Raw genomic sequence first — 15,919 nt, 5'->3', positions numbered from 1 at the left:
TTCCCATTCACCCGCAGATGCCATAATTTTTTTCTCTTTTAATGCTATAAGTAATATTCCATTTCATATATGTACCACAGTTTCTTTATCCATTCATCTGCTGAAGGGTTGGTTCCACAAAACTATGGAATGCTTCACAAATGTGGGTGTCATCCTTGCTCGGGGACTATGCTAATTTTTTCTGTATTGTTCCAATTTTAGTATATGTGCTGCCAAAGCAAGCACACTCTGACTGTTAACAAATGTAGATACCCAGGTAAAAACTACCATAATCAAGATATAGAACAGTTTTTTTTTCACTAGAAAAGGGGTTTCCTTGGGATCCTTCCCAGTGAGTGCCTTCACCACCTGTTCCAGGCAACCATTGATAACTTTTTTTTAAAACTATAGATTCATTTTTCCTACAGTACTGTTTCATATATATGCCACTATAAGTGGACTCATATCTAGGAGTGCAATTGCCTCCTACGTTTAATGTATGTTTTTGTCTTATGTGATACTGTCAAGCCATGCTAAAAAATGACCACAATCATTTTATACTTCCACCAGCAATTTAGGAGACTTCCACTTGACTTCATCTTCACTAGCACTTGGGCCATTCTAGTGGGTATGTCTTTGTGAGTTTATTTCCTGATAATTAATGATATTGAGTGAACTTTTTTTTTCTTTTGAGATAGGGTCTCACTAACTTCCTTAGGCCCTTGATAAGTTGCCAGCCTCACACTTGGGATCTTCTTGCCTCAACCTGGGATTGATTGCTGGGATTACAGATATGTGCCATGATGCCAGGATCAAATACTTCTTTTTTTTTTTAATTGGTTGTTCAAAACATTACAGAGCTCAAGACATATCATCTTTCATACATTCGACTCAATTGGGTTTTGAACTCCCCAAATACATAATACAGACTCACTTCTGTTACATACTCACATTTTTACATAATGGCATATTAGTGACTGTTGTATTCTGCTACCTTTCCTATCCCCTACTATCCCCCCTCCCCTCCCCTCCCCTCCCAACATCCCTCTCTACCTCCTCTGCCATGATATGTGCCATGATGCCAGGATCAAATACTTCTTCATGAGCTTGTTGACCATACTGTTTTTGTACGTCAACTGTCTCTGGCTAGCTGGAATCCAGACTTCTCCCAGCTCAGTGCCAACTGTGGGATTGGTTAGCTTATAGTTGTTCTTGGCCCTCACAGGTACTGCTTAGAATGTAGCCCCAAACTGAAGACCACCTCCATGCAGATTTCTGGAACTCTTTTTCTTTGTGGCTCCCATGTTTCTGGTAGTTTTCTCTACATATTTTTGGCTGCTTAATCTCCTGGAACTCTGGTCTCTCTCTCCTCAGTGAGACTGTTGTGCCCCATTTGTGTTCCCATTTTCAAACTGAGGTCTAGAGGGTGCCTCCAGGTAGAATGCTCACCTATTTGTTCTCCTGCTCTTAGGGGTGACAGTTGCATGTTCCTTGTGGCTTTCTATCTGAAAAATAGCTCTTTAAAAATCTTTTTTGACTGGGCATGATGGCACATGCCTTAATCCTAGTGGCTCGGGAGGCTGAAACAGGAGGATCACAAGTTCAAAGCCAAAAGTGAGGTGCTAAGTAACTCAGTGAGACCCTGTCTCTAAATAAAATACAAAATGGGGCTGAGACTGGGGATGTGGCTCAGTGATCAAGTGCTCCTGAGTTCAATCCCTGGTACCAATATATATATTCCAACTTTCTGGTTGCGTTCAGTGGGAGAACAAGTCTCATATAAGTTACTCTCTATTGATTTCTCCTTTTGTTGTAACTTTTTGCAATAATTGAAAAAAATATGTTTGTGGGACTTCTAGGATATATTGTAGTTTTGGTGAATAAATGACATCCCCCTGGTACAACAATTTAACCTGTTTTCTCTATTGCCTTTTTTTTTTTTTGGTGGTGCTGGGGATTGAACCTCGGGCTCCATGCATTCTAGGCAAGTGCTGAGCTAACAACCTCAGCCTCTCTCTGTTGCTTTATATTTCTTGGAAATTGGTAGTCAGGTTTAGGTTCAATTCTGTTTCTTATGAAAATTTAATAGGAAATATTGCATTGACATCTGCATGTCCTCTCCTTTGATGTTGACTACTAGTCAACAGTGACCTTGGTGAGATTTGCTAATATATTACAGATTGCAAAATAGCAATGGTCTGAATTGCTGGGATTTTTCTTTCTTCATTTAAAGGCTGGGATGCCTATACAAATAAAAATTTATGATTGATTATTCTTTCTTTTTTTTTGTACTGGGGATTAAACTCAGGGGCACTTGGCTAGTGAGCCATATCCTCAGCCCTATTTTGTATTTTATTTATATACAGGGTTGCTTTAGCAATTCACTTTTGCTGAGGCTGACTTTGAACTTGCTATCTTCCTCCTCAGCCTCCCAAGCTACTGGGATTGCAAGTGTGTGCCACAGCGCCTGGCTATGATTGATTATTCTTTACACAGATATTCGGTTTGTATACTTAAGGCAGGAGATAAACATTTGATTCCTTTTCTTCATTTAAACACTTTTCAGAATAGTAAGGTATTATTCTAGCATTATCAAATGATACCCAAAGGGGCTTTTGAAATCTTTTTAACTTTTATTTAAGAGTCAATATGATGTCATGCATTTAAAAATATTTGGTGTGTTTAATCCAGTTAGGAATAGTAATTGTTCTTATCTGATGCTCAATTTCTCCCCCTTTTGCCTTGTAGAAGCCTCTTTATCTTGGCTCCTGGGACCCTTTGCCACCACCTAGTGGTCATTGTTACCTGTTTCCCTTGCTTTTGAACTATGAGATGTTCCAAGTTCATCTTAAACATTCCCTGTCCAGACCTTGAAGGAACTATTTCTCTAAAAGAACTTTGGTTTCTTTCAATAGGAAATGATATTTAGAGGCTACATTCCAAGTACTAGGATTGCTTATTGCTCAAATTGACTGTCATTTGTAAGCCTTTTTAGTGAACAAAGCTCAGAAATATGTGGGGATTTTTGATCATGTCATTTAGATAATTCCCATGAAAATTCAGGATGTTAGAGAGATTTTACTTCACTTCATCTATCTTAGATTTGTGTTTTCTTTCTCTGATGTTGGAGTTCCAGTTTTCAATGACATAAATATAATTGTTTATAGTCTTGTGCCACTTAATGACATTTTGGTCATTAGTGCATAATAATGGAGCTAAAAAATTCTTGACACCTAGTATTTTTAATCTTTTTTGTGTTTTGATATGTTTAGATATATAAACATTTACAATGTTACAATTGTCTACAGAATTCAGTATAATAATATCTTATAGGTTTTTATCCCCAAAGCGATGATATATCATATATGAATACCTACGTGTGGAAATGGCTATATTTTCTAGGTTTGTATAAGTATACTCAATGATGTTTACACACTGAAATTGCCTAAGATGTGTTTCTCAGAATTTATTCCCATTATTAAGCAACACACGACTATATTTATGTTGTTTAAAATACTTTCAGGAATGTATTCCTGAAATGAGATGAAATTCTCTTGTCTTTAAGCTATATCCCACTAAGGTATGTTTGAAATAATTCATTTCTGTGGTTTGTCACCAACATGATATCACAGGTTGTTTCATTTGTGCTTTCAATATTTAGGTGTTAATTTTTAAAGATTTTTTTTATTTATTTTACAATTATTTAAATATTTAGAAGAGCCAAAGTTAATTTGTGAAAATAAGTTGTTTCTGTTTTCTGGTACTGGTGATTGAACCCAGGGCTCCTATCCACTGAGCCACATACCTAGGCTCTTTATTTTTTATTTAGAGATAGTTCTCACTAAGTTGCGTAGGGACTTGCTAAGTTGCTGAGGCTAGCTTTGAACTTGTGATTCTCCTGCCTGATTTTGAAAGAACTCTAGCTTTTGTCCCAGTTCTGTCTACCCTGATATTACTCTCTTTTATAATTAACTTTTAAAATTTATTTCATTATGCATTCTGCTATTTAAAAAATAAGCAAATGAGAAAAGGGATATGCAGCTCAGTGGTAGAACACTTGCCTACCACACATGAGGCCATGTGTTCAATCCCCAGCACCATAAAAAGAAAAAGAAAAGCAAATGATTTTTACATCTAGCTATGATAGCTTTATATAGGTACTGGCTTCACCTTCCCAACTGAAACAACTAAAATAAATATGAAAAAAACCACAAACATATAAAATTTTAAGATCCAGTAACATTGAAGATCAAGCAACAAAGAATGATTCTGGAAACATAAAGAACAAATGCTATGAGCTCTTTAGTTGCCCCAGCTTTTACTATGTTAAGAGATTCCCAAGCCATGACAAAGAAGGGGAAGTCAGGCAGAACCAGAGGATACCATGAATTGAGAGATGGTGCTGAGATTCCAGGAAAACCAAAGTGACTAGAATTCACAGGGTGGAGTACCAAAAGAAGGTTGCTACATTGAGAGACAATTCTGGAAATCTGTGAAAGGCTCTCTGAGTGTTCAGCAGGGTATTGATCTGCACATAAGTGTGATGAAACTGCTTAGCAAGTCAGAGAAACCATCTTAAGTGATTAGAAGGAACAGGTCTTAACACAGGGACCAGAATAGCACCTGGAAAAAACTATCTAAGGAAGTTGGGTAGAATAATCAGAAGGGTGTTACCTCGGACTGACTATTACAATTTATGTCATACCTAACAAATATTCAGACCCAAGAGAATCAAATTGTTTCCAGTAATTTAATTGTATACGAAATATTAAGAATAGTAATTCGTAATGTATGGCATCGAATCAAAGCTTACCAGGCATGCAAAGAAGCAAGAAAAATACAATCCACAATGATGAGGAGAAGAATCATCCAATCAAAGCCAACTGAGAACTATCGGAGATGTTAGAATGAGGTAATGGCATTTTTTAAAAAGTCATTACTACTATATTTCGTGTGTTAAAAAGGTAAAAAGAGATATAGAAGATATATTTTAAGAAAATCAGACTTCTAGAGTTGAAAATATATGATAAACACAGTGGATGGGATTAATGCCAGAATAAGCATTGTGATGAAATTTGTTAGTGAACTTGAGGACATAGCAGGAGAAGTACCCCAAATGAAACAGGGAAAATTTCTTCTGTTAAAGAAAAGTGAACCAGAGCATCAGTGAGCTGTGGGACAGTTTCAAGTTGAGCTATGAGAGGTATTCAGAAAAATATTTTAAGAAATGATGGCCAAAAATTTGTGAAAACTGTACATCTGCAGATCCAAGATATTAAATGGGACTACAGTACAAAAAGCATGAATAAAGCTATATCAAGGTATATTATATCATAAATAAATTGCTCAAAACCAGTGATAAAGAGCAATCTTAGCAGTTAGAGAAGACATTTATGTAGAGAAGAACTAAGGATGACATCAGATTTCTTGTCAGAAATTAGGCATAAGAGAATATAGTGGAGTGATACCTTTAATATATTTGAAGAGTAATAATGTTGGCCGATAATATCATGCCCAGTGAAATATCTTTCTAAAATGAAGACTTGTACGGACATACAAGCTGAAAGAATTCACCTACACTTGCACCAAGACAGCAGATGGAAATAATGGAATAAAGGAGTAAAGAACACTGAAAATGGTGACTGTGTGCATAAATATTTAAAATAATTTTTCTTATTTGAACATTTTAAAAAGTCATTGACTGTTTAAAGACAAATATCAGTGTAGTATGGGACTTAGAAAACATGTAAAGTAAAATACATGACAACAGTATAAATCTCAGAAGGGTAGTAACTATTGTAACGTTCTTATTGAATATGTGAAGTAATATAGTATCATCTGAAGGTAGATTGTGACAAATTAAAGATGTATATTCTAAACCCTGAAGCACTAAGATTAGAAAACAGAGTTATAGCTTAATAAGCCAATAGAGGAATCACTAAAAATACCGATAGTGGTATTTCTGCAAAAGAAGACAGAAAGAAAAGAAAAAGAACAAAGAACAGAAGGAACAAATAGAAGATTATATTAAGCTTACACCTATGCACGGCAGTAATCCTATTAAGTGGAAAGTATCTAAATACATCAGTTAAAAACAGAGATTGTCATATTGCCTAAAGAAGCAAGACCCAAATAGATGTCTAAGGGAATAACACTGTAAATAGAAAGACACAAAGAAGTCAAAATTAAAATGATTGAACAAGGTATCTCATGTTAAACACTAGTCAAAGGAAATCTGGAGTAGCTACATTAAACCAAAAGAGGTTGTGGGGCAAAATATATCATCAGGACTAAAGAAAGTTATTTCCTAATGATAAACGAATCAGTCAAGATTATATAATAAACCTAAATGCTTGTACTTTTAATATTAGAACTTCAAAATACATGAAGTATCAAAATTGATAGAATTATGAGGAAAATGATGAATCCTATAGATTACATTTAGAGATTTCAATATCCTCTCCTCAGCAATTGGCAGAAAATGAAAAATAAAAGTAAGGTTGTAGAAAGTGTGAATGACATAATCAATCCATCCATTTGAAATTAATTGACATTTATAGAAAACCCCCAAGGAGCTTAGTGCACATGGAACATTTACCAAGATAAACTATATTCTGGATCTTAAAAAAATTATCAGTAAATATAAAAGTATTCAAAGTCAGGCAAAGCTTATTCTCTGAACACAATAAAATGAGAAATCAATAATGGAAAAATCTGGAAAATTCTCAAATATTTGAAAACTTAAGTGCCAGGCTGCTATCTGCTATCTATCTATATCTATATGTATATCTGTATCTATCTATCATATATATATATTTGGTATAAATGAACAACACAGTACATTTATTTTTATGTGGTGTTGGGGATCGAACCCAGTGCCTCACACATGTGAGGCAAGCACTTTACCACTGAGCTACAACCTTAGCCCCCACTGCTAAATAATTTTTGAGTCAAATAAATCAGAGAATAAATTCATATTTTGAGTTGAATAAAACTGAAAACAACATATCCATTTGTGCAATGTCACTAAAGTGTTATTGGAAAACTTATAGCACTACCAGGCCCAAGATAGCTTTATTAAAAAAATAAGTCTCCAGTCATTGACTTAGTTCCTACTATGAGAAACTAGAAAAGGAAAAATAAGTTAATCTCCAAGTAAGCAAGAAAAAAAGATATAATAAAGACCATAAGTCAGTAAAATTTTAAAAAAAGGAAAATAAGAGAAAATCAATGAAACCCAAAGCTAGTTCTTTAAGATGAATAAAATTGATCAACATCTAGTGAGGGAAGTAAAAGAGGAGACACGGGTTACCAATATTCGCAATCAGAGAAGGGATATCACTACAGATTTCACAGATACTAGACTGATAATGGGGATATTATGAACAGTTTATGTTAATTAACTTGACAATTTAGATGAAATGAAGAAATTTTATTTAAGCCACAAATTGCAAAAGTTCACTCAAGAAAAACAGACAATTTCATAAACCTTGTTGGCTATTAAAGAAATTGAAGGTATAGGTAAAAACCTTTCTTCAAAGAAAAAAATATAAGACCAAGATAGCTTTATTGGTGATCCAATTAAACCTGTAAGGAAGAAATGATACTAATTCCTAATAGTAGTAGTAATACTAAACCCTTGTAGAATATTAAAGCAAGGAAATAGTTCTCCTATGAATCCAGTGTTATCACTACACCAAACCAAGACAAAGATATAATAAGAAAAGAAAACCACATACCTCTCATGGGATCTCCAATGAATCTGTAAAGAAATTCTAAACAAAAATTTAAGTCAAATACAACAATATGTAAAAGGAAAATACATCATAGACAAAAACTAGACGGATGATGGGGATTTATGTCAAGAATCCAAAATTTATTTAACATTTGAAAATCAATGAAATTTACCACATTGATGTACCTAAAAGCACAATCTTTGTGTTTAGCTCAAGAGATACAAAACAAGCATTTAAAAAATATAGCAGAGGGGGGAAATGTTGGGGAGTAATATTGGCCAAATTATATTGTTATTTTGTGTGCATGTACAAGTAGGTGACAATAAATCGCATCGACATGTAAAAAAAAAATCAGCCCTGATTATTATTTAAAAAAATTTTTTTAGATGTTGATTAACTTTTATTTTATTCACTTATTTATATGCGGTGCTGAGATTTGAACCCATTGCCTCACACATGCTAGGCAAGTGCTCTACCACTGAGTATCAACCCCAGCCCCTCAGCATTGATTATTGATGTAGAAAAACAAACAACAAACTAGGAATAGAAGGGAGCTTAAAACATTCTCTGAAAAAATGCAGCTAACCTCATACTTAATGGTTGATAATTGAATACTTTCCCCCAAGATCAGAAACCAAACAGAGATGTCTACTCTCATTACATCTATTCAGCATTGTACTGGGGTGCAGTAAGGAAATAGCTAGTATACTAAGGCAAGAAAAAGAAATAAAATGCACTCAGATTGGAAAGGAAGAAATAAAATTCTCTTTCTTTTCAGATAACATGAATATATATAGATACAATCTGGTATGATCTAGAAAAAAGCTATTGTAAGGTTGACAGATAAAATTTACATCTAAAAGCAATTATATTTTCTATATATTAACAATGAATAATTAGAAATTGAAATTTTAAAGATTTCCATGTACAATAGAATAAAAATATGAAGTATTTAAACATAAACGTGGCAAAAACTAAAATGTATGTATTAAAAACTATAAAATATTGCTGATAGAATTTAAAGAGAACCTAAATGGAGAGATATACCTAATTTATGAGTCAGAAGACTAAGGTGTCCATTCATCCCAGTTTAATCACCAGAGTCAACATTATTCCAATCAAAATCCCTGCAGAGTTTTGTAGAAAATGACAAGCTGATTGCAACGTGGCTTCAAGACTTAATCTAGGGCTGGGGATGTAGCTCAGTGGTAGAGGACTTGCCTAGCATATGCAAGGTCCTGTGTTCAATCCCTAGTACCATACAAAGAGGAAAAAAAATATTCTAAAGCTACAGTAATCAGGATTGCAGACAAAACATATTGAAACAGAGCCAAGAATTCAGAGATAGATACACAATATATATGGCAACAGTCATTGACAAAGATGGAAAGACAAGTAGAGAATGGAAAGTTTTTTCAGCAAATGGTACTGAAATTACTGCATATTTATATGCAAAATATTCATCCATGCCTTGCATTAGACACCTGAATTAACTCACAGACTTAAATATTAAACTCAAAAGTACAAAACCTCTAGGAAAAAAAATAAGAGAAAAATTTTTGTTGAACTTAGGTTTGGCAAAGATTTCTCAAATTTGACAACAAAAGCATTAAAAAGGATTTGACAATGTGGGATTCATCAAACTAAAACCTCTGTAATTCAAAATACACTTTGAAGTCAATGAAATAGACAAAACACAAGCTGGGAGGAAATTACTGTAAAGCATTTATCAAGACTTGCATCAAGGATATATGAAGAACTCTTAGAACGCATTAGAAAAAAATATAGTCCTGTAAAATAACACTTCATCAAAGAAGATAAACAGATAGTAAATACATTAAAAATGCTTGACATAATTATCAGGGAAATGCAATTTTGAAGCATAAGAGTTACCACTACACACTTATTAAATATCTAATATTAAAGACAATTGTGCTGAGTGGTTGGAGAAGAGATGGAGGAACTGGATGGGTACACATCTGGTGGGGATATAAAGTGGTAGAATCACCTTCTTAAAAAGGTAAACATACACCAGTCATATCCAACCATTCTTTTCCAAAGAAAAGATAAGTTATATAGCAATAGGAGGAATTTTATATCAGTGTTCTTGGCTATTTTATTTGTAAAAGCCCCAAACTGGAAAAAAATCCAAATGTCTATCAATAGATGATAGACAAATTGTGGTATGTACATGTAATGAAATGCTACTCAGCAATAAAAATAGATGATAGATAAACTGATGTAGATGAATCTCAAATTATGCTGAATAAGAGAAGCCATAGAAAATACAATATATTATCCCATACACATAAAACTTGAGGAATACAAAGCAATCTATTAAGATAAGACATTTTGCTGGAGGAATGGGAAAGTGGGGGGCAAGAAAGAGGGGTGACAAAGGGCAAAATTACCTAGAGCATGAGAATATTTTTGGAAGTAAAGGATGTGTATATTATCTTGATTATAATGGTGATTTCATAATTTCATGTTAAAATTCATCAAATTGCACACTTTAAATACATGTAATTTATTGCATGTCAGTTTTACCTCAAAGCTATAAGAAATAATATATTCATCTTTTTTCATTTTCTAAGATACAAATAGTATTCTATAAATATTTTTCTCTACTTCATTTTTAAAAAATGTATTCCAGAAACCAGCTCTTAGCAGTATTTAAAATTATTTTCTTTCTTCTTTGGTTTATTCAACAACTTTCATTGATGACGGTTGTTTCAGCCTTTTGTGACCATCTTGTATTGTTATAATTAATGCTTGAATAACATAGTTTTGTAAATACAAGTTTTAAACATTTGTTGTTGTATTCCCAGTATCTTTAGAAATTAGGGCTGGTGGACTATAGCTCAGCAGTAGAGCACTTGCCCAAGATACCCTTCCCCAGCACTGAAAAAGTTAAAAAAAAAGTGGGATTGTTGAGTTAATAGGTAAATATATAAGCAGTTTTGGGAGATGTTGCCAAATCTCATTCATAAGGGTTGTATCATTTTGTATACTTATTAGCAGTGTCTGAGAATTTGTATTCCCCCACATTCTCTCACCTACTGAGTATGTTGTCAAACGTTTGGATCTTGCCAATGCAAGTGAGAAATGGTGTCTTGGTGTGGTTTAATTTGTATTTTGTTCATTATGAGCTAAGCAGAGCATGTTTCCATATGTTATAGCTATTTGCATTTCTTTTCCTGAGATCTGTTTATTTCTTCAGCCCATTTTTGTATAGGTTTGCTGGCCATTTTATTTATAATGTTCTTTATATTTCAGGAACATGATTCTTTGGACAATAATATGTTGCAAATATTTTTTCTCAGTTTGTCATTGTCAAACTGCGTGTGTGTGTGTGTGTGTGTGTGTGTGTGTGTAGCAGGTTTAGATACAGCCAGGAAAGATTTTTTCAATGAGGCAGGTTTTGCCCACTCATAATACATAGAAAATTTCACTTAATATTTTCTAGTACTTGTTTATTTTCTATTTTTACATTCATGTTTCTTATCCATTTGTAGTTTATCTTTTGAATAAGTAGAGAAAAATCCAATTTTATAATTTTCCATGTGGTAACGCTACTTATTAGAAAGTCTATTTTCCCCAAACTAACTTTTATTGTACCCCAAATGTCCAGTTGGTTCTGTTTCTGGATTCTCTATTCTGTCCCACAATCTCTATGTATTCCTGGGCTTGGATGAGGGTACATGAATTAATTATATAGTCTGCCCTCCCTGTACCCTTCATTGCTCTTCTTTTTCAGTGCTTTCCTGCTTATTCTTGTTCTTTTGAATTGACTATATTCAACTTGACGACAGATTTTTAAAGATCCACAGATGTTCATTTCCTCCCCAAGTTAAATGTCCCCAGTTTCTTCAATTTTTTAGCACGTGCTTTTCGGGCTATTCATGATTCTGTTCTTTTCCACAAGTCATGCAACCCTAAAATGTGGCATCCAGAAATGAAGCCACCGGCGTGGGGTGATAATGACATGATTCCTTAGGGTTAGGCTTTTTTAAAAAGAGTGTCATCCACAATTGGAGAAAGTAACAGGACTAGAGTGAGCAGGGAAGGAAAGCCCAGCAGTAGTCTTTTAGAAGGGAGCAGGAGAAGCTTCTCCTCTTCTGTCTGCACTTTTGGGGCAGGTAGGTACCTGGTGTCTCAACACGTTGACAAAAGGGTTTTGCTCTGGGAGGGGCTGGGAGGCCTGACTTTCTCCTTTTTCCTAGTCTCTGCCTATAATCCCCTTCTGCTAGTTCCCTGGCTTCCTCCAGGGCCTTCTAAATCGCCGGTCCTCTCCTAGTTCCGGGGACAGGTGAGCCTCTTTCCTTCTGGAGTCCTTTCATTTGGACTCTTCCGCTTGGCTCTACTGGCGCTGTCCCCCGCCGGGCTCTGCAGTTGGTTCTTCCCGCTCCCTGCCACGCCCCTCAGCATCCTCTGTCTGCTCACTGCAGTCCACCCAGGGGCTTCCTCTGATGACGGGTTTCACGTGCCTTGGGCGGAAAGCGCCTGTGGTGGAGGAAGGCAAAGTTCACTCCCAGTACCCGCCCCCTGCGCTGGGTCCTACTGAAGTAGGAAACGGTGAAAGAGAGGGTCCTGTGCTGTTCTGCAGGGAAGCGTCGCTTCCACTCAGCTGTCCCTACACCATGGACTCAGTACCTGCCACTGTGCCTTCTGTCACTGTTTCCCTGGGGGACCCAGAGCTCCTGGGACCCCTGTCGGGTGGCTGAGTTCTGGCAGAGTGGGTGCACTGACTGTCGTGGCGACGGGGAAATGGAGTGTGTCAGGCCCAAGGCAGGCAGGACTTGACTGTATTGTTAAGCGAGGCCGGTGAGAGTGTACTTGAGCTTTCCCCACTTGCACTTTTTTTTTGACGGAATAGAGGTGACAACCTCATGGTATGTTCTGAAATGCAGCCAACAATCCAAACAGCTAATGTTACTACAGGTCTTTTCCCTAAGGAGACTGCTGGGGAATTGGGCCCAAGTGACAGTTATCTCCTATTACGTGTAGAGGGCGGTGAAAACAGGGAAGAGTAGGCAGGTGTTTACTGCACTGCCTTTGAGCAACCATTTAAAATTAGGCTCTGAATTTTATAGAAGGATGTTAAATTCAGAGAAGTTTATCTAAGCCAGTTTTCAAGAGTTGTCTGAAATTACATGTCACGTATCTGTATATAAGAGTGGAATGGAAGTAAGATTTAAAATCTTATACATATATCGTCATTGTTTTTATTTGTTGCCATAAAATTAATTAGTTCTTTCATATATTTAAGTTTTGTCTTAAATGAATATTTTAAATTATAAAAACCAGGTTATCTAAGAAAAAAGAATGATCCAGAGGGATTCTAGCCAGGTGTTAGACAATGTGATGATATAGGGCCTGTTACAAACTGGAAATGTATGCTCAATTTAAAGTATTTAGATTCGGGCTGGGGTTGTGGTTCAGTAGAGCGCTTGCCTAGCATACATGAGGCACTGGGTTCGATCCTCAGCACCATATAAAAACAAAACAATGTGTCCACCCTAAAACTAAAGATACATAAATAAATATTTTTAAAAAGTATTTAGATTCATTATACTTGAAAACACTGGAAGCAAACAAAAAATATGAGACTGCCAGTATCCTCTCTCTTGAAGAAGCTATTGGAAAATATTGAGGAGGTGGATTTCTGATGAGGAAGTTGGTTTAGAATTACCATGATTCTTTGTGACTGTTTTGTTATAAATTTAAGGTTTCCCATTTCTTCTAATTTGTCTGTTTAAGCTGTTTACTACATTGCCTGATGATACTCAACCTGGGCCTGATTTTTATGGACTACCATGGAAGCCTGTAGTATTCACTGTTTTCTTTGGGATTGTATCCTTTGTCATTTTCTCTTGGAGAACTGCTCTTGTGAGTAAATTAACTTACTTATACCTTAGCACATAAGCACAAGGATTATTTTATATAGTCACTGCCCCCCCCTTTTTTCTTTTTCAATTGCTAAAACACAAAATAGTGGTTTAAGTCAAACTAACATTATAAAATAATTTAGTGTGGGTGCAGTTGGTAGAACTGGTAATTCTTACAGCCATCCTGACCAGTAGTTTCATATGTATCAGAAGTCTTAAAAGTGGGATAAAAGATGGGATAGGTTAGATAAATATCCTTTTATGTAGCATATATGTCTAGTAATCTATCTTAAAGAAATAACTATGCTTTGAAGATTTTGGTAATGTTTTTCAATGGAACAGTGTATTAGATTGAAGACTTAGCACAACATAATTCATTTAGGGGTTATTGTATGTTCGATTAGTGGAATAGTAGGCAGATTTATTTATTTCAAAGCTTTGAGGTACAGAAAATGCTCACAATTAAATGTGAAGTGGGAAAAAAAAGCAGAAACTAAGATTTAAATGTTGATGAACTGTATGTTAATATAAACATACAAACAGGGGGAAATGCTGCAAAGAAATACAGTAAAATGAGAAAAAGGAGATGATATAATTTTTCCAGTCTTTTATATAAATTTTTCCCAGATTTTATGATTTGATCATATGTACAGAAAATACCTTTTTATTTGGAAGTATAGATTATGTGTTGTCCAAAAATCCATTAAATGTTTTGTTCATTAAGGTTTTTTTTTTTCCTGAGCAGAATTAGTCTATCTCTGTGTATGTGTGTACATATATGTATAAGTGTGTGTGTGTGTGTGTGTGTGTGTGTGTGTGTATATATATGTGTGTGTGTATATATACACACACACATATATATATATGCGCTTATACATACTTATGTTTGTACTGTAGGTCATTCTGTTTCATAGTTATTTAACATAATTGGAAGAAAATTATTTTAGGTAAATGGACTTTGCATATGAAAAGCCTAACAGTTAAAGAGGCCAAAAACATTGGATACAAATCTTTTCAAATCTGAGTGTTCTTTTTCTGATTTCTTAATTATTTCAGACATATCATTGTTAAGATAAGTTTCCTCTCCTTGTACAATTGAGTGTAAAATCTCTTAAAAAGTATTCCCTTCTTAAATAGAAGAATTGTTTGCCTGGATTCCTGTGAGGAATTTTCTAATCTCATTGAACTTTTTCTCAGCTAAAAGTAAAAAGGAAATAGAAGGATAAAGAGAAGGGAAAAACATGAAAACATTTTATATTTCTCTCTCTTGTTTCTTTCATTTCAAGAACCCTGGTACCTGTTTCTCTTTTCACTAGGTTATGTGGGATGTGGTTCCTAGCTTGTTGCTCCTCAGTTTCAGCATTTGACTTTAAAACTTTAGTCTCCCTACCTTAGATGACTGCTTTTATGCTACTTCCCATTTTCCTCTGTTGTCATTTTGAGTAAAAGGTTAGCAAGGCTATGACATTAAAGAAATGTTCATTTTTTTCTGTGTTGGAGTTTTCTGAATGCAATTTCCTGTTACGAAGATCCCCTGGATGATCCGTGGACACATCTGAATATCCCATCACCATTTATAACATTTGAAAGGACAAGTAATATGCTAAGTTACAAAGAAATTTAGTGATGTTTTAAAAAAATTTCTGCTTAGGTTTTATTATCAGGTAGTTTATTGCTGTTTTTTGGAAACGATTGTTTTTGTCCTTTCCAGAATATCTTAATTGTCATTTTTCTTATTGCTTGTGCATTTTCTTCAAGCAGTCTTTCCTTTCAGATTTCTTGCTATATATTTAGTGGTTTGCAGAAATAAGATGATGTACCCTCTTAGTTTCTAAATTCAGCCAATAGCCAAATTTAAATTGGAGTTCTAAGATGTTTTCTGGTGAGTGAAAGTGGCATATCTTAGTACAAAGATTATGCATTTAATATTGTTTCCTCAGATTTCTTTTGAATAGTCATTGTTTCTAGACTTTATCCTGGTTATTTAGAATTGTCAAGTAAATGATTTTGAGTATACACACACACACACACACACACACACACACACATCTTTGCTGTGAAATAAGGTACATATCTTAGTGTTTTTATGTCAGAGGCTATTTATGAAATATCACTACCAATTAAATTTAAAAGGCTTGTTAACCTTTACTTATTTTTAATCCTATAAATTATTATCCTGAACCAGAATGTTATTAAATTCTCACTTGGTTATGATTCTGACTGTTGTTTTAGGAATGCTGTTTCTATTGAGCAGATGTTTGACATCAAATTTAATCTTTTTTTCTCTCTTCTAGGTAAAAGATAGAGTATATCAAG

The 15,919-nt window shown here is 34.7% G+C and overlaps 1 protein-coding gene and 1 non-coding gene across 2 annotated transcripts in view; one reads left to right on the top strand and one right to left on the bottom strand.

The window, feature by feature from the left end:
• Window positions 1-15,919, top strand: part of LOC144374953 (transport and Golgi organization protein 1 homolog) — a 52,441-nt gene that overhangs the window by 19,001 nt on the left and 17,521 nt on the right. The window contains exon 7 of the mRNA XM_078037679.1: window positions 15,898-15,919. Coding sequence (XP_077893805.1) covers window positions 15,898-15,919 — 22 coding nt within the window. The remainder of the gene's footprint in view (window positions 1-15,897) is intronic.
• Window positions 119-225, bottom strand: LOC144374960 (U6 spliceosomal RNA). Its single transcript, XR_013434185.1, has one exon. It is a non-coding gene; the product is annotated as a U6 spliceosomal RNA (small nuclear RNA).

The sequence above is a fragment of the Ictidomys tridecemlineatus genome, unplaced genomic scaffold (assembly GCF_052094955.1).
Source record: "Ictidomys tridecemlineatus isolate mIctTri1 unplaced genomic scaffold, mIctTri1.hap1 Scaffold_97, whole genome shotgun sequence".
In the NCBI taxonomy this organism is placed as follows: domain Eukaryota; kingdom Metazoa; phylum Chordata; class Mammalia; order Rodentia; family Sciuridae; genus Ictidomys; species Ictidomys tridecemlineatus.
Note: the sequence above shows the minus strand (reverse complement) of the source record. Positions and strands in the feature narration are given on the sequence as shown.